Source organism: Haliaeetus leucocephalus, unplaced genomic scaffold (genome assembly GCF_000737465.1).
Source record: "Haliaeetus leucocephalus isolate CR32 unplaced genomic scaffold, Haliaeetus_leucocephalus-4.0 Scaffold228, whole genome shotgun sequence".
NCBI lineage: Eukaryota > Metazoa > Chordata > Aves > Accipitriformes > Accipitridae > Haliaeetus > Haliaeetus leucocephalus.
The window spans coordinates 8,864,278-8,892,012 of record NW_010972664.1 but is presented as its reverse complement, the minus strand read 5'-3'; the positions used below and the strand labels follow the sequence as shown (position 1 = coordinate 8,892,012).

General features: G+C 39.6%; 2 protein-coding genes across 3 annotated transcripts in view; both read left to right on the top strand.

Moving 5' to 3' along the window:
* Position 1: 1 nt before the first annotated feature.
* On the top strand, positions 2 to 6,725 carry CREG1 (cellular repressor of E1A-stimulated genes 1; the record flags this gene model as incomplete). The annotated part of the gene is made up of 4 exons (XM_010567647.1): positions 2 to 244; positions 2,879 to 2,998; positions 4,311 to 4,495; positions 5,077 to 6,725. Coding segments are annotated over 4 exons (549 nt in total), but the record flags the coding sequence as incomplete, so codon positions are not given.
* Positions 6,726 to 7,406: 681 nt separating this feature from the next.
* The window catches only part of CD247 (CD247 molecule), a 68,651-nt gene continuing 48,322 nt past the window's right edge, over positions 7,407 to 27,735 (top strand). For both annotated transcript variants that reach the window (XM_010567267.1, XM_010567266.1), the window contains exon 1: positions 7,407 to 8,267. The gene's annotated coding sequence lies outside the window, so the exon portion shown is untranslated. The remainder of the gene's footprint in view (positions 8,268 to 27,735) is intronic.

Below are 27,735 nucleotides of genomic sequence, written 5' to 3'. Positions count from 1 at the left end.
GCTGCTGCTGCTGGCGGCCGGCGGGGCCATCCCGCCGCCGGAGGAGGCGGCGCGCATGGCCCGCTTCGTGCTGCACAACTGCGACTGGGGCGCGCTGGCCACGCTCTCCGCGCAGGAAGGGCTGCGCGGCCGCCCGTTCGCCAACATCTTCTCCCTCAGCGACGGGCCCCCCGGGCCGTTCAGCGGCAGCGGCGTCCCCTACCTCTACCTGACAGACATGGAGATCTCCGTGCAGGACCTGGAGGTGAGCGGGAGCAGCCGGGCCGCGGGCGGGGTTTTGCCCCCTCGGCCGGCGCCCAGGGGAGCGGGGGGGGGGTGGTCCCTCAAAACCCCGGGCTGGCCCTGGGGTGGGGGAGCCGCAGGCACAAATAGTGGCCGCAGTACAGGAGGCTCGATACTTAAAAGCGTGAGGGTTAACAATGCGGTGTGGCGTTTTTCTGGGTTGCCCGCGCTTTTTCACCTCGGTGGCAGGTGGTGGTTGGAATTTTAAATTGTAGGAGTCAGGGTTTACGCCAGCGTTTTCTGAAGGCAATGTAGTGGCACTAACTGCCTGTTCGGTGGCTGTCACCTCGTTTGTGAACCCTGGGGACAATTATTAGCCCCTGAACATCTAAACATAAGCAGTGGTGCCTGTGCTGACACTCAGGAGTCCTCCTCAGAAGTTCCTGCTGGTCGTGGTCTGAAAAACTGCTGAGCCACACTCTGGTAGAGGAAGCGGCTGAGGCTTCCAGAAGCACTGACCAGAGAAATGAGGGGCCACAGAATATTTAAACAGGGAGAACGTCGCAAAAAATACCAAAAGGACTGGAAATTGGCAGCGTGGGACTTGAGCAATGAGGGCTCCTACACAGGCTACTGAAGGAATAGTAATTGAATCTCTGGAGCTTACCATAAAGGTGAAACGAAAGGCAGCAGACTGGTGTGCTGAGGCTCTGAGCGTGCCTAACTGGCCTTGTCTCAGATCTTTTGCTTGGCTGTGGTCAAGAGAGAGTTGCCTAAAAAGTTAGGGAAGTAGCGATCCCATGCCTCCTTTATTAGAACACTTTTTCGTCGTAGTAACTGTTACAGTATTAGTAAAACAAATAAATGCAAAACTTAGATAATGGAAATTTTTCAGAATTTGTTTTACTTTAAACCTTTTTTGTTTGTTCCCTGTCAGGTTTTGGTTTGTTACATTAAAATAGTTTAATTATGTATCTAAGTGCTGTAGGAAGCCTAATTTATCGTCTACAGTATTTCTTTCTCCACCCCAGCTACAGCCTTTTGTTTTCAGAGTAATGTAAAAATCATGGTATAAACTGCTAATGAACATTTTCCTTCAGAAGGCTTCTCCTCAACAGATCCTTATTCTGCTGTCACAGGGCAGAAACATTTGACTGTGATAGTCACGTGTAAGGGAGACGGCTGACAGGAGATAGTGCTGAGTAATCATGAGTCAGCTTTTTTGTAGTTAAGCAACTTCCTATCTGTCAGGTGGTTGTTCCTGTTTCATCAATTCAGTGGTGCTCTGCGTAGTGTTTAAGTGACTTTTGGGGGTTTCTTTTTGAGATCAGCTCTCTTAGTGAAATTTCTCAAAGCACGCGAACTTTCTTTGCTGGGAGATAATGAACTTTAGTATGTGACGTTCTGCAGTAGGCAATCCTGTTTTGCACCAATATTTGTCAAGTTGCATTCACCAAATTAGTTTTAGAAAGACAATTGGATTCTTCAAGTTAGGTGTCTTAAATACTCAGGATTTTTTAAACCTAACTTGTAAAATCCACTTTAAACTTCAAAAGAGCTGACCAGTTTGGGGGCAGCCAGAAGGCTTGTTTTGATGGGGGGGAGGGGGGGGGCATTGTTTGGTTTTGTTTTAACTAGTTTTACCAACAGTTGTGAAACTCCCTTGGTTACCTTTTCAGTAACCCTTTGTCCTTCCACCAGAATTAACTTAATGAAGTTCACTGTATATCCTTGTCTTCTGTACTGTCCTGTATGTATGTAAATTGGAATATATCACCATTTGAATGTGAAATAGCTAGACTGTTGTCATGATTTAACCCCAGCTGGCAACTAAGCACCACACAGCTGCTCGCTCACTTCCCCCCACCCAGGGGGATGGGGGAGAGAATTGGGGAAAAAAAAGTAGGTGGTTTGAGATAAGAACAGTTTAATAGGACAGGAAGAAAGAAAAGAATAACAACAACAATAATACAATAATAATAATTAAAGAATTGGAATATACAAAACAAGTGATGCAGAGTGTAATTGCTCACCGCTCACTGACTGATGCCCAGTTAGTTCCTGAGCAGCGATTCGCCCCCGCCCTGCCAACTCCCCCCAGTTTATATACTGGGCATGACATCACATGGTATGGAATACCCCTTTGGCCAGTTTGGGTCAGCTGTCCTGGCCGTGTCCCCTCCCAACTGCTTGTGCCCCTCCAGCCCTCTTGCTGGCTGGGCATGAGAAGCTGAACAATCCTTGACTTAGTCTAAACACTACTTAGCAACAATTGAAAACATCAGCATGTGATAAACATTCTTCTCATCCTAAATCCAGAACTTAACACTATACCAGCTACTAGAAGGAAAATTAACTCTATTCCAGCCAAAACTGGGACAACTGTATATTGAATTCAGAGTTTTAAGGAGTGCTGTTTTGTGAGGTTTCCATTTTATGCTAAGAAAATTCAGCACACTTCTAAACTGGGCTTTCTTTCAGAATCAGAGCTTGTCTAAGTAGGCCTTCAAATATAGTTAGGAGAAGATGATGACAGGTTTGTTCTTTTTACCAGTAATACTTAGCTGAATAAAGTACCAAGAGCTGAAAATATGGTGGGTATGACATTTTTCTCGCAAAAGTATGTAAACCTCTTATCTTACTACTTGCATTTCAGATCAATTCAAATGCATCCTTAACTGTGTCTTTGGCACAGACTCCTTACTGCAAGAAGCACAGATATGATCCCCAGAATCCCCTCTGTGCCCACATAATCTTCTGTGGGAGTATTGTGAAGGTAAGCAGCTGAAGCTTGACAACTGGACAAGATTGTGTGCATCAAATAGTATTGTTTAGCGGATGGAGAAGAGAAAGGTTAGAATTCCTGTGTGAAAGTATACGAAGAGATGTTATGTGCCATGATACCAGAAGGCTAGCTCATAGTTTGTGTGAGGAAAATGAAGATACCACTTCATATTTGCATGTCTTTAGCAAGGAACTTGGGAGGACAATATTATAATGAAGGAAGAAGTCTCCCCTCCTTCCTCTAGACTTGTTTTGAAACTATGAAGTCTAAGACAATTCTCTTGTGAATGAAGCATGAAGGTTTTTCCATCTCTTTTGCTTAGTTAAATTCTTTGGTCCGTGCGGTGTGACATATGCATTTCCAGAACTTTATAGAAGTAAATATTAACCTGAGCTATAAAGTTACAGGTATTAGAGACAGAAAAAGTGCACTGTATTATCTGGTGGTGTTGCTGCCATGGCGGTATTCTTTTGTGCACCAGTACTTTGGTGTCCCATAGAAGGAATTTAGAACTGCATGTGTTATTCATTGAAGATCTTGATCCCATTATTGAGGGTAATGATTGAGGGTGAGGACTAATCATCATTACTCTCTCTTATATGATAGCCTGAATTCTTATTTGGTGTTTCACACCTCAGATATTTGTGCATTACACACCAGCAATCCTTCAATTGCTTTCATGAGTTTCTCATCAATAATGGAATTGTTTATTTTAATTAGTTCCTCTTATACCATACCCAGAGCTCTGACTTGTTGATTTAACCCTTTAAACATTGTATATTAAGTGCTGTCACACATTTCAGTTTCCCTTCTCTGTGGATTCTGTTATATCATCCTATTTGTGTGTGGGTATGCGTGTGTGTATGTGTGTGTGTATGCATGCGTTTGCATACGCCTGAACAGGGTTGGATCTGTTTGTGTCTGTTTGAGTGAGCAGGTGCAGAGAAGGTAAAATTACACCTAAAACATTGCACTGTAATACTTCAGAAAGAATCCATACTTAGCTGTTTTGTGATTTGTTGAAAGATTTATTCTATGTTGGTGAAGTACTTGCTTGCTCATGCTTACTTTAAAAGCACCCTTTTGGTTTAATACTAAAATCAACTGCCTTGGAGTTTTTTGTCTCTCATGTACAGTTGTATACCACACTGAAGATGAGTGGACTCTGCCACAGTAATGAGTCCTTTGGGACAAGACGTGGCTAAGCTGCAAAAAGCACAGTGCAGACAGTAGTGGGGGTTTTTAGCTAAAATTTTTCATCGTATGACTGTATCTTACTGTAACGTTTTGCTGGTTTGTTTAGGTGAATGATTCAGAAGCAGGCTTAGCAAAAAAAGCTTTATTCAGTCGCCACCCTGAAATGGAAAGTTGGCCTAAGGATCATAACTGGTTCTTTGCCAAATTCAACATTACCAATATTTGGGTCCTGGACTACTTTGGTGGATTGAAGATTGTGACCCCAGAAGAATATTACAGCGTCAAGCCTTAGTAAGTGCTTAAGTTTTGCATGCTTAACTCTCATTATATTTGGAACCTGTAAAACTTCACCTTACTGTTAGCAGTATATATTACCTGTCTCTGTTTTTTTTTAATATGCAGTTATGTCTTTTCCCTAAGTAGTCTACTGGATGCAGTGTCTGAAATCATAAGATATGTTTTCTTAAGGGATCCCCCTATTTAACAATATGAAGTATAGTATCTATAGAACTATCTATGGTTTACTGCACTTGTACCTCAGCTTAAATACAGTTTCTTGGGAGGAAAGACTTCTATAGAGTGGGCACAGTCACTGTCCTCTGTTTGAATTAATTGCAAGACAGATGATGTTTTGGTCTAATAGTTAAATGTAGTGAGACTATTCAGCATTTGTGAAGCTGTATTAATGAGATTGCAGCAACATTGCTCAATATTTTCAAAACAAAGTTGCTTTTGAATCTTACCATTATGATATTGAAGTATAGAGAAATTGTGTTCTATCATCTACATAAAACTAAGTCTTCAAAACTTTCAAATATGTTTTAGCGCAGTCAACACACATTCAATTTCACTCTTATTCTTACTCCTTGTAGGTGGAAGAAGATCCTTGGTGATGCTGATACACAAATGAATTACTTTGGCTGTTTCATGAAAGATTTATTTTTTTCTATGTATTGTAGAGCTGAATTAATAATGCAAAAAGTCAAACACTTTGCATTGTTAATGAGCTTGTGTAACCCTTCTGAAGCAAATGTAAATTCTCACTAACTAGCACAGCTTGAATCATGTCATACTCAAAAACCTTTGTGCATAAGCCATAACTAAATTTTATTCATTGGACATGATTCTGGAAAGATGTCTGTCTGTTGACAGTCTGCATTCAGAAACGCTGTGTTTACTGGAAACTAAAGGATTAGTCCATTTCTAAACCTTTCAATGCCTTTGTTAAGTAATATCTGTTTGTGATCACTCTCCAATTTTATTTTATTTTTAATACCAGTTTAGTTTAGATCTTTATGGCAAAGTACTACAGGATGGCTCAGCTGACTATGGAATGGAAAGCATTGCTTGTATTATGATGGCAAATGATATGCTGAGTTCCCAAATTCTGTTAAGAATTTTCTTTGCACGCTAATACACCCACTCATTTGAGCCGTTTTTCTATTTTGCTACCTATATTGAATGTGCTATAGAATACAACTGTGTTTATGTAAACTGTACGCATACCTCACGATAAGTTCTTGGTAACTCTTCAGCTGGCAGTGGTTATATGCCCTGACTCTTTAATAGAAGGAGGGTGGTAATAACTGAAGTATCTGGCTTTAGTATAAGAAGAGTAGTGGCTTGTAAATTCAGTGAGAATGTTGTAAAGGGTAAATGTTTTCTGATTAGGATCTTGAAATCTTCAGCTTTGTTAGTCTGATCAAATGGCAATGTATCAGCTTTTATTACTCTTAACAGTAGAACTGAGCAGATTTTTGGTTTTGGAAGCCTTACACAGCAATTTTGGGTTAGTTATCCAGAAGTGAGAAAGAAGCAATACAGTATGACACAGATGATTCATGACTTGTAGAAAATGAAAATTAATGAAAGGTGTGCATAATTAATTCTCTGTTAAAATAAGCCACACACAACAGCAAGAAATAAATGCCTTTTTATATCTTCTCATCTCCCATGTGCTGAGTTCACAAATATCCAAAAGTTATTATGAGCAGTTAAGTTGATTTTTACAGTGAGCAAATATTACTTCATTGACAGAGTAAAGAATGTGAGAATTTAGACTCCTTAGAGGCAGATCCATATATAGAACAGTGGAATTCATCATATCAAATCTTCTCTACATCTTAATGTCATTATTATATCACTACTTTTCTCAAATACTGGAATGATTTGTAAAAGTATTTTTGACATAGCTTACTAAGTTTTCCTTCTCCGCAAGGGGCAAAAAGGTGCTTGTTACTGTAGCAAACCCATTCTGTTCTACTATTTGAAAATTAATTTAGGATTAAAAAAACTTACAATATGGAAGCAATTTATGTCGAACAGATAACACTGACATTAAATATGAAATTGGAAAATATTTTTATATAAGGCATAACAATTGTGGAAACTCAAATGATCCTCTGGTATGGACTTGATTCTTACCATAGGGACACCTGAATGCATTACATGTCACTCCATAAGTAGTTATGTGTGAGACTGATGATGCTGGGTTTTTGTTAAAATTAAAATACTTTTTGACTAGTGGTGTCAAGTGTTTTTTATTGCATCTTCAAGAATAGTCCTCTCCCTCACGCTGTCTTTCACATGAGCACCTCTCTTCAGAGTTCTTGATTTATTGTTGCTCTGGAGTCTTTCATGCTTGCTAGAGTAAAAGGTGAAACACCCTTTTACACCTGGCTTTCCCTCCTTGGATGAAATAAGCATCTTCGTGTTTCACTTTCTTTTCTGCATCTAGTAGTGTGAAATGGAACATAAAGTAATAACAGTGGAGTTTGTGAAAATTGATACAAAGAAGCCTTATTTGATTATTTGTTCTGGCTAGAGCTTCTGCATTTCTAAATGACTATATCATCGGCAGGCAGGTGTTCAGCCATCTCCAGGAAAGCAGGACTCCATCACACGTAATGGTGACTTAAGAAGACAAATGCAATAACTCTGACCCCCTCCCCCCTTTCCTTCTTCTTCCCATAGTTTTATATGCTAGGCATATATGGTCATATGTCATATAGTATGGAATGTCCCTTTGGTCAGTCGGGGTCAGCTGTCCCGGCTGTGTCCCCTCCCAACTCCTTGTGCCCCCCCAGCCTCCTCGCTGGTGGGGTGGGGGGAGAAGCAGAGAAGGCCTTGGCTCTGTGTATGCACGGCTCAGCAGTAACAAAAACATCTCAGCATTATCAACTTTTCAACACAAATCCAAAACATAGCCCCAAACAAACTACTATGAAAAAAGTTAACTCTATCCCAGCCAAAACCAGTATAAGACCTTTAAAAGAATCAGTTTCATTTGAGAGTTTGGTACAGAACAAAGCCTGTTTTGTTTTGTTTCTGGTCTTGTTGGATTTGATGTTCCCGTTAGTACCAATTCCCAAATCTTTCTGATTCTGAGTGGAAGGGCTTTTTTTGGTAACAATTCATCTTAAACAGTTTTGTAATACTACTGCATTTTATTGGAACAATCTTAGATCATCCAAATCTCTTTACATTTAAAGTTTGAGAGAACCCCAGCCAGATAGTTCTTTTGCAAAGTGGTGAAAAACAGAATGGTTAAGCTACATGTACAGAGCTGGATTTGAAGGTTAATCAGAGAACTATCTGGAGGAGTTGTATCTATGCATCTCATTGAACACATGAATAAAGAGATTTTGTACGTAGAAATGGAATGTAAAGCAGACTGGGGTGTCAATCATACTAAATATCTCTCTGTTTTTCTCCCTTAGTAATAGGTATGTAAATGTTAATATCACTAACTCAAGAAAGTCATCAGCTTTTGTCCCATTTTTCTTTACCACCTTTTCGTCTTCCTGTGCTCACCTTTGTTGTATTAGGCTCATTCAGGAATTCGCTTGTGAGCATGTTTCCTTTTTTCCTAATATCCAGAAGTAATATTGTGGCTTCGAATAGAAGAGGCCAAGTATAAGAAATTAATGCAGCTGTAAACAATGAATCAGCATTTTGACTTCTGTGTGTCCTCTACCATGGCATGCTTGATGTATCTGAGCATATTCTAAATAGTAATGAAGTCATTCTCCATACCCAGGAAGTTAAGTATCTCCAGTCATAGGTAAGAATCTGAGACACAGGATAACCTTAGGCACCTCATTAAGTCACAGGATGTTTGTTAGCTGGGAATCTTAATTAGGATAATGTCAGCCTGTCTCTCTTAACCATATGGTCGTGTCTACTTTGTCTACTAATCTTGCTTGTTGAGAGATTTTTGTTTCTACTCCTTGATTTTCAATTTATTTCTTGTGTTTTAATGTAAAACTTGTGCCAGGTAGATTCTTGTGACATGCTACATCATTACAGATTAGAGCTTATGTATATCAGGTATTTGTTTAATTCTTTATTCAGTTCTATCTAATTTCTCACCTATTTAATGTTGTATCTGTGATCTTCACAATAAAATAGAGGTAGCTCAATCAGAGTATTAGATTATTGCAAAAAAGTATTAATCATATCTTAATGGATGAATTTGTTTTCAACAGGTTTTTCCTGAATAATAGCACACTGAATCTAGAGTAAAAATCAGATAAACTGTTATATTATTGTTGAACACAAGAGGGAGCCATAGACTTACATTCGTGGTGATTGCTACCTGCTTAATACTTAAAATTGGTTATTGAATTCATTCATCGTAACTCAAAGATGCTGGAAAAGCATACGACAGGGGGGCATGATAAGAACAAATTCTTCTTCTACAGTGCTTTACATTATGAATGCTTTCCTTCATAAACACAGCAGCGTGCTAGCTGCTAAAAGAGAAGCATTCATCATCTTTTTGTGTTTTGTAATCATTTTGTGCTATAGAGTGCTCAGAAGTAATATCCATGAAAATGATTTAAAGGTTTTTAAATTAAGAAACTCTAGTAAAGGAAATGGAGGCAGGTATAGAATGCCTCAGAACATCAACTGGGAGCAGTCACCTCCAGACTCGATAGTGTTTATTTCTCTCAGTACTTACAAACTGTAAGAACCCAAAGTGCGGATGCTTTGGCTTAGACTTCTTGTTAGCTCAATGAAACCACCTGATTCTGATTTGTGATTTCCAACAGCTAATTAATCTTGTTGAACTTGGATTGTTTGAGTGCCCGCAAGCCCCTCTCCGGTGGTTTGGGCTGCCTGTGCTGGAGGCCAGCCCTGGCAGTGTGCAGGTGTTCGGGTGGTGAAGCACAGCTGGGAGAAGCCTGCTTCGAAGTTTCTCCTGTTTGCCTGGGGGCTGTGATAGAGCTCAGGCTCTTGCTGCTTGCCTGGTCCCACTGACTTGACCTCAATCCTGCCTCAACTGTGGTTGACCCTGGTTGCTGTCTCCCAGTCTGCTCCTCTTGTGGGACCATGTATCTTGGTGGTGAGGCCGCTGCCCTGCTGACCCTGCCAGCTCCCCTGCTCTGGTGGAGCAGCTGGCCCTTGGTGCTCCCCAACAATTCTATTTTCCTTGCTGGGAAGCTCAGTCCTTGAGTTGCTCCCAGGGCTTTTTGACTTAAGAACTTTTGTGTCTAGAGGCTTCCTCAGAGTTTCTATGTTGATTATTGTAGTGTAATAAGATTAGAGTGTTAAGACTCATTTGTTCTGGCTGTAGTAGTTAATGTTCTTCATAGCCTGGTTTTCTACGGAAACAAGGCTTATGTAACATGTTGTATGGACGCTTGCTTTTGTCAGATTTTTTTTTTTTACTCGGTTGGATTTAGATTTGAAACAGGTAGCCTGACCTTGAAGCCACAAAGGTCCTATATATGTCATGACAATTAGGAGCTTAAGAGAGCAAACAAAACCCTGTTCATGTATATTAAAGGTACAAAAGGTGTGCTTTTTAAAAATTTGAGCGTCCTTAATTGTGCTGGTTGCAGAGCTGCCTGGAGTCTTCTGGCTGACTGACGCCAGGTATGCAGTTAGTATCTGAAGTGATGAAATTTGGTATTATTTAGTGGATGCTTTCTTAATCAAAGAACCTAATAACTATGGTGATTTTTCTGAATTATTTTTTTCTCTAGCTCTTCATATCCTAGATAGAAAAGCCTTAACAATTCTCCATTGCCATTTGCTTCTGATTCCTGCAGCTGTTAGGCTTACTTTTGCATATAATTTCTCCAGTTTAAACAGAAGAGATGGTACACTTACGGTGGTAGATCCAACAACTGTTGCAGGTCTTGTTGAGAAAGGGGAGTCAGTGTACCCATACAGGTCTAGAACTCCTTCACGTTATTTTCGCTACTGCCACTGACTTGGGTTACAACCTTACTTGTTTTGCACCCTTACTTCCCCCCACCCCACCCCTTATCTAGAAAAACATAGATACCAGTTTGCAGGATTCATGTAAAATACTGGTGAAACATCTCAGTACCTTTAGATGAGAGGAATTTTTTTTTAAAAACAAGATGACTTCTGGTTGCTACAAACATAGAGTAAGTTGACAAAGCCATGCAGGGGGTGTGTGTATGTGTGTGCAAACATGGAGAAAGACAAGACTTTCAAGAAATACTGAGTAGTATGTATGTAATTGCATATGTAAGCATACATATTTATGGGAAAACAGTGAAGATAATTTGTGTTTCTATAATTTTTTATGCCAATGGAACCTATTAAACATCACCCATTATTAAAAAGTAACTGTTTCTAGATTGAAGTGAAGCAATTCTTTAAAGATAAGAGAGAAATAATTGCACAAAACCTGCAGTATATGATTGTAAGAACCTTGTGTAGTTCTTTCCTGTTGTCATTTAACAAAAAATGGGTGCCTAATCAAGCATGAATTGGATTTTTGATTTAAATGCTTATATGAATTTCAGTTCATTTAATTAAGTTTTCCCCCAGATGAGCATTTGAAAAATGCAGAAGAGGTATGTGTTAGGGGTGAAGAGAGGAAGAAAGTAAAGGAAATGGAGATACTTGTCACAGGTCTTAAAATCTGGCTTCACATTACTGTTATATTCATGAAAGGCATAACCTTACTGATCAATTATAGTCTGTACACCAAGCAAGAAAATACCGAAGGTGCTGTATAATTAAAAATAGCATTTCCAGAAGGTGTGTTTAGTGGTAAAGTCCCAGAATTTTTGTACATATGCTGTAATGTAATCAGGGAAATTCACCTGCAATTAACAGGTGAAAATGTTAATGATGTGAGAGAGAGTAGCTTGACTTGCTTAAAGGAAAAGAAGCATTGTGCTTCCTTCTTAAGATATGACATAAGCAGTGGTCTCTTCAGTGCATTAAAAAAAAATAATTCAGAGATCATAAAGGCTTCACTGGGGAGGAAAAAATTGGACATTACAGATTCAGTGTTCTCAAAACTGAGCATTCAGAGAAGATGCATTTTAACTTTCTACTAACATCATCTTTATAGCTTTCCAAAACCCATGTTGCACTGAAATTTTTAAGACCATAGCGGAAACAGGGAACTGCTAGTCACAACCCCCCCCACATAATGAATAGGAATTCGTTCTTACACTGCATCAGGGCCTGTTTATCATCTCCCATAGGAAACATACGTTCGTGGCCATGTTTGTCTTTATGGTGCTGTGCAGGTGTCTTGGTTTGGGGTGGGTTTTTTTGGTTTGTTTCTTTTTTTCTTGTTGGATGTGGCAGGGTTTCTATTTGCACAATGCAGCTGCAAGAAGTGTCAGTCAAGCAGTTTTTCCTTGGAAAAGTGGTATTTTCACGCACAGAGGGGAGCAGTTGTAGCAAGACCAACTTCTCTTGTCTCCCTGTTGGGAGCTGCAAAGCAAGACTTGTAGTTAGACCCTGTCTTCTTTCCAGCTCTCCATTTGCAATGCTGGCAAAAGTGCAGGGCAGGGACTAATCCTCTTGGAATGCAGCAATTATCACTAAATAAGTATTAATTGCTGCATTCCAAGGGGATTAGCACAGTTGAACCCAATTATAGCAAAGTGAAGCTTCACTGTAAGGCACTACAGTGCATTGAAATGCAGTGAAGCAATGTAGGACTGTCAGTCCGCAACACTTTGTCAGTAAAAATTGTGGGCTTACACACTGTAAACAGCAGACTTTTTCTTTTCAGTGTATTAGTCTACTGCATGAATGGCATGCCTTGCTGGGGGCTACAGCTTGCTCACCAGAGAAATTTGTTGCTTATTTAACACCCTTTATCTTTGTGTGAACATCTTCAAAAATGATTTTAATACTTGTTGAGTTAGTTGTGGCACTACTGCTGTTACTCCCTGATGGATTGGGGCAAGACTGCAGTCTGTCTGGATTCTTCCATCTCTAAAGTTGGCCAGCTCCTCCATCAGGTGATGTAGGAATTAATTTTGCCTGCAAGTACTAACTATCAAAGGAGAACTTTTGATAACTGATCTCTTCTCAGTCCCAGCACCCTGCAGTGATGCTTACAAGCAAGCTCTCTGTGGTAGCAATGCATGAGCCAGAGGGCAGTGTGTAGTTACTTTTTAATCCTCAGCTTGACTGTGGTGGTGATTTGTTTTTTAGTTTTCATTTATTTCCTGTTAAAACTGCAAACCCTGCTGCTTTTTTTTATGGTACAGTCAAAGCATAACCAGTGAGCATGAAAAGGGGCTGCTTCTGGGGATGAATCAGCCCCTTGCATTAGAGCTGTTGCAGGATTTCTTGTGTCCAGAGGAAGAATGGTATATTGATGCACAGAACCAATTGAATGCATACCTTGTCTATTTTGTGGAAGATGTTATCCTTATGGATAATGAGCTGCACCTTAACCAGCATTAAACACAACTGAGTTGTATTTGGGGACCATTTCAATTCCCTGACCCATTCTGTTTCAGGAACCATAGATCAAATCTTGCAGTCTTCCCTGTCCAGGTAATTCTTGAAATGCACTTTCTTCCGCCCGTACGTTTAGATAAAGAGTCAAGTTTAGCTGAGAGCTTTTCTTAACCCAGCAGGGAGGGTTTTATGTCTCTGCTGTGGCCTTGTCTGTATTGAAAAAAATAGCTGCTGGTTCAGCTGAACTAGTGTTGGCATTCTAGTCCAGTGTTAACAAAGTTCTTATGATCTGACTGAAGTGAGTAAACTGAAACATCAGTGTGGTTTAAACTGTTGGTAAAAATGCACGTATGAGATTGCCTAATGCAGGACGTGGGCAGGAAGTGCCTAAGTTTTTACTCTGCTATGTAGTTCCTAGAGATGCAAAGACTGAATAGGATGAAAAGAAGGTGACACTCTAAGCAAATCATTCCTCATTGTGTAATTGCAAGTTGTATGAACACAGAAAAGCATCTTCCTAGAGAAGAGGCCACTTCCCCTTTATCTTTTTCTGTATTCCTCGACTGCATGTGATTTGTATCTCCCATGCCGTGCTTGTGAGAATAACTCATAATACAAGCATGATTGCTGTTTTGTATACTCTCATTGTACTTAGATTACAGTTATAAGCTTCCCTTATTTCAAAAGCTGAGGGATGGGGAGGAGAGAATTTCTAGGGGCACTGTCACACAAAGCCTTTTTCTGACTCGACCCACAGTTCTAAATGAAGTCCATATACTCTATTTCTCTGACCTTTCCCTATCTGGACATCAAAACACACTGGCCCAACTGCTGTTCTCCCAGTGTGCCTACTGTTGCCATTAATCTCCCTTTCTTATACAGCTCTTCATTCCTTTTCCTTACCTTTGGCCCCAACTCTTTAGTCAAAGTGATAATTTGCTGGCTTGCTGCCGGAGGGAGAAGCTATGATCAATAACAGGAGACAGGGGTCAGCAGAATAGTGATGAGCAGTGCTATTTGCTCCTCTGAAAATACTGTTACCCAAAAATATCAATAACTAGTATGATATTATTTTAGCTTTTGGAGAAGGCATCAGTGAGATTTAGGCAGCCTGCAGTGGGAGCAGGGGTCTTTTTCCTCTCACTAATTCCTTATTTCAGCCAATCTTCTGCTACATGGGGAAGTGGACAGAAAGGACTTTATCTGGCTCATGTTGGAATATAGACCATGTACCTGAGCACAGCCATTTCTGGGACTAATGACACGTCTTTCAGGTTCAATGCATGGTGGCTCTCATGGGCTGTGCTTTACCTTTTGCCTGGTGGTGAGTCAGAGCCCATCTCCAGCCTTCACTTGCAGCTTTTGGGGTAGAAGAGCCACAAAAGAAACCCTCCCCAAGGGTGGGGGAGAGCAGAGGCTTAGCAGTACTGTCTAGGTATCGCAGAATGGCGTGCAGGACTAGGTTTTGGGTGCTGGAGTAATGCTAGTGTCTAGTAATTTTGGTATTTACTGGAACAATATGTAATAATTGTTAAATGAAAAGATAATACTGTTTTATCAGCGTATTAGCCTTCATTATTCCAGACAGCAAGGTGACGAATTTCTTGGTCTCCTTCTTCCAAGAACTTCAATATACTTTGCTATCAAAAGACTATACATCCTTCTTATATGCACAATAACTCTCATCCTGCCAGTTGTCTTCATGCTGTTGGAAAATAGTTATGACCAATCCTGTTCCTGTACCTGCTAGGGATGCACATTCTTCTTTTTCTTTTCTAAGAATTAGAAATGGGAATTAAACCCACCCACATTATTCATTGAGATACTTGTGCTTCCTCCCAGCATAAGCTCTGATCCTGAAGTATATTACTAGTGTTACTAGTGTAAACACTCAGCAATCTTCTGTTGAGACAGTTGGATTTTTATGGGGGAGGCTGAGTTTCAGGCTTTAAGGTGCATCCAAGTCATGTTTTCAAGCTTTTCTAATTCACAGTTGTCTAAAATGTGCTTTTTATTTCTGTTAATAAAAGAAAATTTTTATTTGTTCACATTTGAAAAGAGCACAATAATGTGAGACTTCTTACAAAATGAGAGTTGGCATCACTGTGTCAAGTGGTATGATTTTCATATAAATGCCCTAACACTTTGCTGGAGAAATTACTTCTGTCTAATATCTCCTTCTCGGGAAGATTTTTCTAAAACTCCAGATTTCACCTTTCTTAATTTCATTTCATTATGCTGGGTTTCTTCTCCCCTCTAGTGCCCTAAATGAATCCTTTTATTAGTTGCTGTTGCTGATTCTTAATAATAATTAAAAAAAAATGCAGTGAGAAATGTTGAGGACGAAGTCCCCGTAAACACACTTTGGTCTCCCATGCATGTTAAAGTTCTGTGGTGGTGGGTTCAGTTTCTGTTTGTTTGTTTTTAATAAAGAAAACCAATGCACCAAAAAACCCCAACCCTAAAACCAAACAACTCCCAGGTATCCCTGATTCCTGGTTCTCTTTGAGTTCTAGTTCCTTGTTTTCTGTGTTTCCATTTAATAAGTCTTATCTGTAAAAGCTTAACTGCCCCAGCTTTAGTAAGGCTAATTTGAAAAGCATGTTGAGGTCCTTAGGTAAAAGCATAATGAAATGATTTAATACGATTAACGCACATCAGTTTCTTGTGTTTTTTTGGCTCATAAGCGTGAAGCGTTCTCCTGAGTGACGTTTGCTGGGTTACTGCTAAAGTGTGCTTATTCTGTTGCCTGTGTGGTTATCCACCACTGCCTACGGAGTGCTGCTTTAATACCGCCTCATTTGATCACTCGCTTGACTTTGTAAGGAAACAAGTGTTGTGATTCTCCTGTCTCAGCCTGCTGCTCACCACCACCCCAACCACTTTTGACCTGGGGGGTCAACATCAATTCAGCTAAACGAAGGAGGCTCAAACATAACCTGCTCCTACTCGTGTTTTTGTGTAGCTAGCTGCAGCAATGTTATTAGTCCCCTCAGAGCAGCAGAAAAACCAGGGCATTTTCACTTTTGCGCTGGGCTGCTGGGTTAGTCAGTCAGCATGTACATGTGCTACTTGGGGTGGTGTGCCCAGCTACCTGGCCCCACAGAGGCAGGCAGGGACGTAGGGCAATGTGGGAGGCACTGCAGTCATTGTGCTGGATGGAGAACATGGACCCGCGGGAAAACAGGCTTTGCCAGCGTGCCTGCTGGGCAGACCTGCTCGGTTTTGTGTCACTCTGAGGACCGTGTTAACGGGCAAGCCTACGACGTGGGGTTGAAAAGCCTTGTTAGCTCCCAGACCGCAGCCGCCTTCAAACCACTCATCCCACTCCTGGGCTGTGCCGGTCTGCCTCGGGATCTGTTGCTAGAGGACAGCTTCAAGCAGCAAGAAGGTTGAATCCCATGGCCTGCTCACTCAGTAGGTAGGAGTGGCATGCGTAGCTAGAGGCTGCCAAGCTTTCTGTTTCAAGCTGAGTGAGGAGAAGATGCGCACTGTGCTCTCCTGCAGAGATGACACAGGCTCTCCTCTCTATGGGCTGCGGTGGCTCCAAGGACAAAATGGCCCCAGGGCTCTTCATGCGCTGACACCCTTTCAAAATACAAAGGTCCAGTGCGTTCACATCAAAAGGCATCTCCATTTCATAGATCGGTACGACTGAAATGAGCCAGGCAGAGCCAGCCGTGCTGGTGTTTTGTGTCCTGTGGATGCTGCCTCCAACGATGGGCAGAGTCCAGCTGTCCCTGAAGCTGGCCGCCCCGTAGCCCTGAGAGTGCAGCCGCTTTCAGTTGCTCATGGTAAGGCTGTATTTCAATTAGATTTAGAAGTGAACTTTATATCTTTACCAGTTTAGCCAGCTACTTGTTCAAGCGTGACTATAATTTACAATTTTAAACTTCTATTTATGCCGTACTGTGCACTGGGCGTAGTTATATATACTATCCCTTTTGAAGCCAGGCCAAATTTGATACCTGATACGCTTTCTAGGCCCCTTGTAGAGATCAGCAGCTGCCGACCGGGATGACCTAGGAGCCATCAGACAAACTGAAAAAAAAAACCAAACCCAGAACAAACCCACCAAAACCCGTTTTGCAAAGAGGAAAAGAAAAAAAAAAACAAAAGGAAACACCAAACATCGATACCAAGAACGTAAACCCCAGACCTCAGAGGCTGCCTGGCTGCGAGGCAGAGAAGGCGCGTGCTTGGGCGCCGCTGCCGGCAGGTGGGCTCGGAAAGGCCTCGTAGGAGCCGAGCTTCCTGCGGGGCGGCGGAACAGCAAAGCCCGGGGAGGCAGCTCTTCTCCTCCTCGCCCCGCGGCCTCCCGCTCCCCAGCACCGCCCGGGCGAGCAAGATGAAGTGGAGGAGGGTCGCGATCGTTGCCGTCTTGCAGGCACAGCTCCCAGTCACCGGTAAGGCAGGCTTTTATTTTGCGAGGGGCTATTTTAAAGCTCCTTTGAGGAAAGAGCACGATGTTTCTCTGGTGGATTCACCACCATTTTGGTAGCAGGAGGGTATCTGCATGAGGACCTCAGCCACGTCCGTCCTCCTCGTCGTGGCTGGAATCGTGGCCGCCTGTGAGCGAGGCGGCAGGACTCGTTGTGTTGAACTGCCCCGTGATAAAGAGACCCTCTGGAGGGCTGGGAGGAGGAGGCGAGGACAGCCATTGCTGTCGGTGCAGCCGCTTCTTCTCCTGCGGGAGTGACTGCTCATTTAATTACGAGTTAGTTAATTTGTAATTAAATAAAGCTCTCAGCCCTCACTTGGGCAGCTTTCCTTGTGATTTAAAAGGGGAAGTTTGATACAATAACGAAAATGTAGGCCCTTGCAGTAATCTGCACAAGAGAGGCTTTTAATTTAGTTAGGTAAAATTAGAGCCATTTTGCTCGTAACGGTGTGTTGGGTGGTTGGTTTGCAGTAAATGGCATACACGGCAGACTGGAAACGGGGGTGTAGGTGACAAGAAAAAGGGTAGGGTCCTTCCTTTCATGTCTCTGCCTTCATGCTTGTCTCTGCTAGACACAGCATAAAATGAAGTAATTTTTACCTTTATATATTTAGTCATGGCGGTGTATATCCTGGCCCCACTTGGGCAGAAAGTGAAGCAGCTTTCGTATGCACAAATCTTCAAAAGTCACATTAATTTTGGGAGAGAAGAATGTACTTCTTCTTAGTGGATAAGGAGATCAAAAGAGCAACAAAGTTTACATCCAAAGAAGGCCTCAGCCAAGGCCCGAATTTGGAGAAGTCAGCCAGTACTCGTAGGCCATGTTTGAGCGTGTGTTAAAGCAAAATCCACTGGAAGAGTTTACCCCACAATGTACACCCTAACTGTACTTAAGAAACGCACCATCCTTTTGCTGAAGAGCTGTGGCAAGCGCCACAGACTTTTTATTTGAAAGTTTCCTGGAGATTAGAGAACGGTTTTGCAGCCGCTTGCTAACGCTGTGGAACGAGTTCTGGTAATTTGTGGAGGTTATGTTTCAGGAGGATTTTAAGCAGTCTCGTATGCTCTGTGGTAGGCATGCCTTCTGTTCATCCTCCATTCAAACTCTGGGACCTCTGTCCCTTTCTGATATCTACTGTACTTAAGTATGATACTTCTTGTACATTGCTCTGTATCCACAGATGCGTATAGGGCTATAAAAGTATGGAAATCACTTTAGTTCAAAAGGCATCTGCAAAAAATCTTTCTGCATTTTCTCCTTTTAATCTGTCACAAGATATCAGTAATTCAGGCTCCTGTTTGTACATTTTTAGCTGAAAACTTTTATTGAAAAACATATAATACAGTTTGCAGATGGGTAAAGCTAGCCCTGTAGGGGTTTCTGGTGCAAAGCTTTTAGGGGTATTCACACTCACAAAGAATACGTGGGGTCAAATTTTGAACAGGCTACCCTTCCCATTGATTTGGAGATGGTTGCCTGTGGATTTGACGGGAAGTATTTTTGATTGTATACCTGTAATTGCTCGAAGAATAGTAGTATTTAGCCTAAGAGTATAGGTAGAATAGAAGAAATGTAGCACAAAACTTGTGGAATTGTTGCTGCGTTATTGATGCAAAATACACAATAATAAAAATGTAAAATCACCATTAATTTAATTCAAAGATGAGACCAAACAGGTGGGTTTTTCAGCTCAGAGCTATGAACAGGAGAAGAGGTCGCTCCTGCCTGAAGTGTTTTCAAGCCTCCTTAGAGTGAACTTTTAGTTTTTCATAAAACAAGCTCAGAGCGGACAGAGATTCAGTAAGCTGCATACCACCTTAGAGTGAGTTCATTCCACTTCACTATAATGCATTTTGTGCTTATTCTTCAAATGGTCAATTGAAAGATGCTACCAAGAGTGGGAGTGATGAACTTGCAAAGCTTTTCCTTTTGATCTTTTGAGTACTGAAGTAAATGTCACGCATGAGAAAAAAATTTTAAAATAAGTAATTCTAGAGATGGACCACAAATTCTGATGTAGATTTTGAATTATTGACACCAGACCACAAGTTTCAGAATGCTCAAATTTGGCCTTCAAGCAAGTACAGAGAGAAGCCATATCATACACACATTTAGTTTTCTGCAATTCCCCCTTCAAAGGTACAAAAATGTACATCTGGAAGTTTAGCTGAGATCCTCCTGTAACCCTGTTAAAAAGTGCATAAAAGTAAAGAATTTGAATTTCTGAGCAGATGACTTGATTAATCATGTTGTTCGTTGAGACATAAGAAGAATATTAAAAGATTTCTACCCAAGTACCACAATTAAAATGGAAAAAATCTTCATACATTTTACAGAGCTCTTAATCTGAAGTATTACTGGCTTCAATAGCAATAAAACAGTACTGTGGGCAATATTGGTTGGTTGTTTTAGATTTTTTTTTTCCTAAGGCTGATGAGATGGCACTTTGATTTGTACAAATACACGACATACACATGTATATAAATATATGTGCAAGAGTTTGAGGACAGCCCTTCCCTGTTTCTCACTTCTTTACAAAATTACTTTTCTCAGAATTGTCTGCTAAACAGAATTGGACAGTGTCCTGTTTTTTGCTAACTCTGCGGAAACTCAAATATGTCAGCCTTTGGCAGATATTACTTGCACGGCTTATTTTCACAATGTTTTGCTGCTCTGCATAGCTATGTCTTCTGCCCATGGGGCACCAGCATGCCAGGAGCCTTTTTTTAATCAGTTCATGGACAGGAAGATAAAATAGACAGGTAATGGGTCTTAGGGTTCATTTGTTCCTTCCTTTTCATCAGATGACTTAGCAGGTCTGCAGACTATGAGATTTGTAAACTAAAAGTTGTTTACAAGCCTATCTGGGAAATCCAAACAAGTAAATACAGACTTTTTTGGCTACCATCCCTATGTCCTTATGTGCTGTCTTAAGTTCTCCTAGCTGAATTCTTGTTATATCTAGGGGAAAAAAAATGAAAGGCTTAACTTTACATGTTTTATTTCCTTTTTTCCCTGCCTGTTCACAATGATTCATTAATAATTCATGGCGAAATCTATGAACTGGCACATTAGCGAATAGAATAAAATGTAGGCAAACGTAGCATTTCTTTGTAAAGGGCCATTTGTTGAGCTCTTGCAGTGCTATATTCAATTCTCTAATGCTTGTTATAGAGTTAGCGCTTTCTATCTGAACCCTTCCAAGCAAGATTCCTAATGAGTGAAGTAACAAGTTAACGATTGCATTCCTTTTGGTCTGTCATGTATGCTAGATGGGAAGTATATACAAAATAGAGAAAGCTATCTGAAAAAATATTTTTATTTCTTCCATGTAAGTGTGTCCTTCTTAAGTAAGACTATGTGGATAAAAAGCCAAAGTGGGGGAAGAATAGGAGGTTCACTAGCGGCTTAAAGGGGATGAGAACTTGATTTATGAATGAACGTTCATGTGAAGAACACTTTTGATAGCTGTTTTCTGTTATTCACACAAACTTGAATTGTGACTAGCACAATGAGTAAACCCATAAGCAAGGAAAAAAGATATATATATAAAAATTTTGTTTCCGATCTCCAAACTGTGATCAAATTCCCTTTAAAAAAGAAAGAAAAAAATACTTGTTTGCACAATTGCAGACAACCATTGAATCCCCTTCCCCTCCTCCAATTAATGATACATTTGAATGTCTATATTGTATGTAGAACTGTAAGACATGTCAGCCATTCTGGCAAGAAAATAGAATACATTTTTAGGGTGGTATGAATGGAAGATACAACTTCTTAAAAATACATAAAATATGTATCCTGTTAAAGGTATCTACTTTGTCCGTGTGCATGTGTACTTGTAAGCATATTGTTATTTTCACTGTTCTACTGATATCACTTCAGTTGACAACTAAATTAAAGTTTCACTGCTGTTTGTTTTTAGCATTAAGAAAACAATTTATGCCATTCCAGAGTCTGCGAGAAGCTGAAATTTTGCAGACTTTTCTGATTTGCACTGTTGTATCATGTAATATTTTGAGACAGGGTTTGAATATTGTTTTCTTAATTAAATTCAGTTCTGCTTCTTTAAAAAAATACATAGTATTTTTAGCTTTTAAAATATGACAGCCTAAATCAGATTTTTTTCAGGAAAGCAATGAAGGCATTTAACTCCACTTTGTCCTATGCAACTGATTTATAACTTCATATATAACAGATAAAATGTGCAGGCAAATGAAAAGCTTAGTTTGCAGTTCTTCAGTCTACTCACTCAAATGCACAGATCTTGGGAGACAGTGAAAATGCATGTATTTAGCCACATACAATGGATATATCCATCTTTGTGAAAGTTAGACTTACCGATGTGTAGTTCTTCCGCTCCTTTGACAATTTAGCTATTAAAAATAGAATTGAAAACAGCTAGCTCCTAAGCCTCAGATCACAAGTACTGGTGTCTATGGAAGTTCTGTTTAAGGGATAGAAGCTATCTCAATTTTTGAACTGTATAGATTGGAAATATTTGAATCCCTACAAGTTTCCTAGGAATAAACCATCAACCTTTGAAGTCCTTTATGTATTTTGTTCTCGATACTTTGTTATATGTTTGTCAAGTCTTAGGAGGAGAACAGCATGTTTGGAATTTTCCCTCTTTGTGTACTTTTGGTATGAGAGAGTATGTTAAACATTGTGCTTCTGGCAAGCAGGTTGTGAAGCCTGATGAAATGCTCATGCTATTTGGCCTATTTCTTTCATGTGATGTAACTGTAGTGAAAACTTCATCTATATCCTGACTCTTTCTGAGTAACAGAACATTTTTCAATTTGTTATATTTTCAAGTGAAGGAGAAGCCATAATGATAACACAATTCTTTGAAAGCTCAGATAATACGGAGGTGAAATATATACCAAATTAGAATTTGATGGAAGCCAACAAGGGAGAAAGGCTGGAAAATTTTCAACGAATGATAGCCTAAACTGTAGTAGGACACACTGAATAAGTCTAGAAGGTTGCTAGTTGTCATCTGTGGGTTTTTTTTAAGAAATCTCATCATATATGATTTACTTTAAATTCAAGCTGTTGTCTTAGGTGAAAATCTAATCTTTTATTCACCATAAATAAACCTTTCGAGTTTCCTGGTCAAGTTTCCTATCTTGTAAAGGAAATCTTGAAAATGCAAGCCTGCCTGGCTCCAGAAACAGAAAAAGAGCAAACCAGCTATATAACCTGTCAGTTATAATTTTTTGTTTCTTTTTTTTAAGGCAATTGCTATTTTGGAGGGGAGGTGATAGGCTAGCCTGCCTCAGGATGCTGTGATGCTCGTGGTTGGAAAGCACTGAAAATAGTTTTCTGGTCAAAAAGAAAAGCACATCAAACATTTGGAACCGGAGAACGCTTAGAGAAACTTTTCCTAAGAGCCCCAAAATTTGAATCGTAAAAATGAATTAATAAATTTTATTATTTAAAAAAAAAAAGTCAGAGTAATGGACTGAGACACTTTTCTAATGGGATAAGATGCGATATCCAGGAAATTAATAAGGGAATACTAATTTGGGTGGTGTTTTATTTCAAGTAAGTGTACACTGGGCATTGAATAAAGGAAAGAGCTATGTGACTAAAAAAAAAACCCTTTCTGGTTGTTCATCCAAATTTTATAATCAATTTGTTCCAGCCAAGAGTGTGGGTGTTTTGCATTCATTTCACTTAGAATGTTGCTGTCATTGGCATGACAGCCAAACCTAAAATAAACAAATATTTCTAAAAATGCTTCCCAAATATTTAATGCATAAATATGTATTGTAAATTCATTCCAGTTCCCCATGATGTGTATCTCCTCACAAAGCAAAGTGAGGCTTGGGAGGGGCAAAACAGAAAAATGTCCAGTTGGTAACTATTAGATGGGTGAGAGCAAACCCTCGTACTTGCACAGGTCCTGCAAGTGGATTGAGGTTCTTTGTGCAGGCATCTGTATATAGGAGCGAGGCCCAAACTAATTAGCTACTTTGTTTGCAAAACATTTATTTTGAATTAGTTAATATAGAAATTCAGATCAAACTAAAAATTAACATACGATAATTTATTACTTATCAGATCAATTTGAAGCCAGAGTTTGGTATAGTATGACAACATCTCTTTTTAAATATGCTTGGCAAACATCATTTCAGTGAAAGAGGTCAACTTCCTAATGTTAGATACTGCACGTTGCTAGTTATCAAATGTTTGTTTTGTCATTCAGAAATAGCTGAATGGTTTGAATGACGTCTTTAAAAAGTATACATAAATTCAATTCCTGGGCTGGGACCTTACAATTCACAATTAATACAGCAGAATTTTAAACCTTTGCAAAGAAAAATTTCAACTTGTATCATATTATACATTATAGTCATGTAATTACTATAATATTAGATCATTTTTTTGGTTGTATATCAGCAAGCTTCAGTCAGAGGACCCAACATCAAGTCTTTGGTAGAAGTCATTTCTGTGTCTATCTGCTATGTGTTGCTGCAATTTACATTGTTTCCTGTCCAGCCATGTAAAACCAATTGCAAGAAAGGAGTCTTACCGGAATTATGTGGAGTCATCTCCCTCTCTTTCTCTCTGTCTCTGTTTTTCTCTCCATGGTGTGAATTTACACAGTATCATCGCTTTGGGCTTTTATTTAAGTAAGGTAATTTCAGCAGCACTTTGTGCAAGCATGCAGGTGCATTTCTGAAGACTGAAAAAGTAGAATAAAGTTTTGCAAGTTGTGTTAAGAATTATATTCTGAAGAAAGGAAGACAGGATACAGAGAGAGAGAAATATTATATAATTGGTATCTTGTGAAAAAAAGCCTACCTAAAGACAGTTTCTAAGAAACAAACAAACAATTCTGTGAATTACTTCAAGTATAGTTGCTCTGTTCATAAAGTTTCTTGTAGCAAATTAGTTTCTTTTGATAATTTTTTAAAGAATATTATTTCAATTCTACAGATTTCTTCCTAACAACTTGCTGCTAATTTTCATGATTCATTTGCTAATTTAAGGTTTATTACCCAAAGGTATGATACCTGACTGAGTTAGTGTGCACAGGTGAACTCATTCTTAAAGTCTTAGTCATTATACACTAGAACCTGCTAAGGGAATTTGTAATAAAAGATTTTCAGGAGAGGTGTATGGGAATGGTGCTGTATGAAGTAATGTAAGTATGCATTTTTCTGTCTGTTTGTTTGGTTTCTTTTATTAAAGCTTTTTATTTTCATATTTCTCAGGAAGTGCAACAATTCTTGCTATTAATATATTAATTCTTGCTATTAATATATTAATATTAATCTTGCTATTAATAGTCTGTTGGAATTTGAAGAATTACAAATGCAACACAACCAAAGTAGTCCATGTGATCATTAACTGACTTTGGAGGCTGATAGTAGTGATAGGTTTGACCTCGTGCTTGTTTGTTACTTGCAATTTTTTTTCCTCATTTACCTGTAACATGCTCTTCATTAGTAATGGGCTTCTGGTTCTTTCAGTCTCTCTCTGGATGTGTAAATTCTCTGCATAAGTTTTTCTGGGGAATGAAGGATAAGATGTGAATAAAGGATAAGAATTAAATCTTTGCAGTGGTAAGCTTAAAGAGAATTGGTGAAAGTAAATGACGTAAATCCACCATTTTCAACAACTGTCCTGTGATTTCCCTTTTCCTGAGGAGGAAAGGTAGTAATATCCCATCACAAGTTGCCTAATTTTTAACTTCTTGAAACCATTGTTCTTTTAAATGTAAAACTGAGCATTTGGGTATTATAAGCATGACTAGACCCAGTAGACCAGAGAAGGTAAGCAAAATTAACCCATCTGGATTTCAAGCAGAAGGTCAAACACCATTCCAGTTAATTTAAAAAATGAGCATCTAATGTATGCCATAAAGGCTTTCTGGAATTTAGCTTCTCAAAATAAGCATATAAAATAATAGAAAGGAAAAAATATCTCTAAATCTCTTTCAATAAAATCAGTTTTAATTATGCTTTCGGTAGGACCCAGTCTCTGTTTGAGACTTCTATTTGAGTAGGGAGGTGATAGGAGCTTTGTCTACACACGCACAGCATGCTGTACGTGAGCAGAATTATGCAGTGAACAGTAGCACCCATAGCACAATGCCATAACCTGGTCCATGTGGGTCAAGGCACATATGGGTGGCTGTGGACTGCCAGCAAGCCGTAAAATGCACTTGCTTGAAAGCTCAAACCGCTGCATGGAGTGATTGCTTTTGCATCCCCAATTTTGGCAGATGGCCTCTACTTTCTGCATCAGGCTCAATACAGTTTGCTGAGAATATGGATTTCTTTTTCCCTTGCAAATTAGGAGTAATTTTATTGAAAATAGCACAACATTGTCCATTTTCTTTATACAGAAAGCTTGTGAGAGAACTCAGAGTAATTTGTTTTAAGGCAACTGCTTCCCAGATGATTAGCAATGCTGTCTTAGATGTGATCTAAAGTTCTGATGAAGACTGCTTGTAACTTCAAAATTATGGTCCGTCCCGAAAAGTTTGAAAATAACTGCAGACCTTCAAGAGTTTTGCTTTTTTTTTTTTTAGAGTTTTGCCTAAAATAATGAAATATGGAAAGTTATGCATAGTCAGTTCATTACTTGACTTTTTTCCTGAGGATGGATTTTGATCCAAGTGTTTCTCCTTGCACTCAAATGTCAACAAAAACAGGAGTCTCTCACAAAATTACTTCTCTCTAGAAGCAGCAGCTTTAATTTACCTTGTTTTGAATTCTCTCTTAAATTTCAGATGTCTCTGGTATTAATATGAACTAGACAGAACCGGAATTTTCCCTCTCTTGTCTGTTCATGCAGCTAAATTAATCTCTTTTCTTCTAATAACTCAGATGTTATTTTACTACTTGCCTCAAAAACCCGGCAGCACTACAATGCATTTGTTGCTGCTGTTAGCTATGTCTCTTATGACGGAAAAGCAGCAGCAGATTTTCAGGCTTGAGAAAATTTTTTTCTTTCTTTTTTTTTTTTTTTTTATATAACTCTTAAAGAAGTTACAGATATGAACCTTCAGCCCTATCTTATTGTAACATCTTTTCCAGGGTGTTTTTATCTGATTTTATCTTTCTCAGCTGCAAAGAAGTAGCTAACAGGTTTGTCCCCTTTCTCTTTTGCTCTTCTTTTTACATCTTGTGCTAAATGTCTATTTGTTAGACATGATGGCTTTAGTAGAATGAATATGAAGTTTAAAATAGGGCTTAAAGGGAAGCAACTTTATGCAAAACTTTGCAAGATTTTAAATTCCCCCCCCCCCACCCCCACTTGTTTTCTACTGGGGTAAACCAAACCCTTCCAAAGTATTTGTGTGAGACACCAAACAAAGTCTTTCAGCAATTAGTGTTCTGCGTTTGGCAAGAGAGAAACCCAGATTCAACTCCTTATTCTGTCTGACTTGGAGCAGGATCTTGAACGGGACTTCCATGTGCTAAGCCATTTGAGGGACGCTCACTGGTGGTGATGAGAAATTCTAATGGGAGTCTATAAACATTCCCTGATTAAAGTGCCATCAGAATTTGTACCGGGAAGTGTTTCTGATGACCTGGATAAACCTATGCCAAAAAACCCGCCCAAAATCTCAACTTAAGTTGTAGTTTTTTATAGAGTCAGTTTAATCCTTTGCAGCCAATTAATGGAGTATATGTATCTAAGAGTTTCCCCATCCACCCTTGCAAAAATTGTTGTGCTCTCTTCACTAGCAACTGTATTTCAGCGTGACTAGAATCCCTAAGCAGGCTCCTGTGTGGGAGACTGTTTGCAAAATGGGGCATGGAGGTGGTTCTGTTCTCTTATGCATGGGTATATATAAGAATAACATCAATATGAGTACTGATAATATATGCTTATATTATTGATGATTCTGTCACTTCTGAAACCACATGTAATTATACAGGACTGGAAGATTTAGAAGAAGGTCCTAGGCTACTAAATCTTAAGGGTATGCAGGGATCTGAGGGAATCAGCTATATGAAGTACAATCAGAAGATGCAGTCTGAGAAAGCCCAGTACATGCGCTGACCTTTCTTGAAGAGGATTATCTGGAGCCAGAAAGGAGGGCTTCAGGTACTTAAAAAGATTTGGCAAGTAGCTTCACCTCTAAATGTGCTGTCTACATGCTGTAACTGTAATGTGGGGATGGTATTTAATTTCTGTAAAACTTTCCCCTTCTAATTAGGTCATGTCAGTGTTTTAGTAAATGCTGCTTATTTAAACATACCTAAACTAGCTTTAAATTAGCTATCTTCTTTAAGCAGCTCCCCAGTGGTGTCAGGAGGAGTTTTACTTCAGATAACCTGCTTGGGCATTTACCAAACTGCTCAGCCAGATTTTTGCAGCTCACACAAAGATCTATGCTAAATGAAATATGCTGTTATCAGCTAG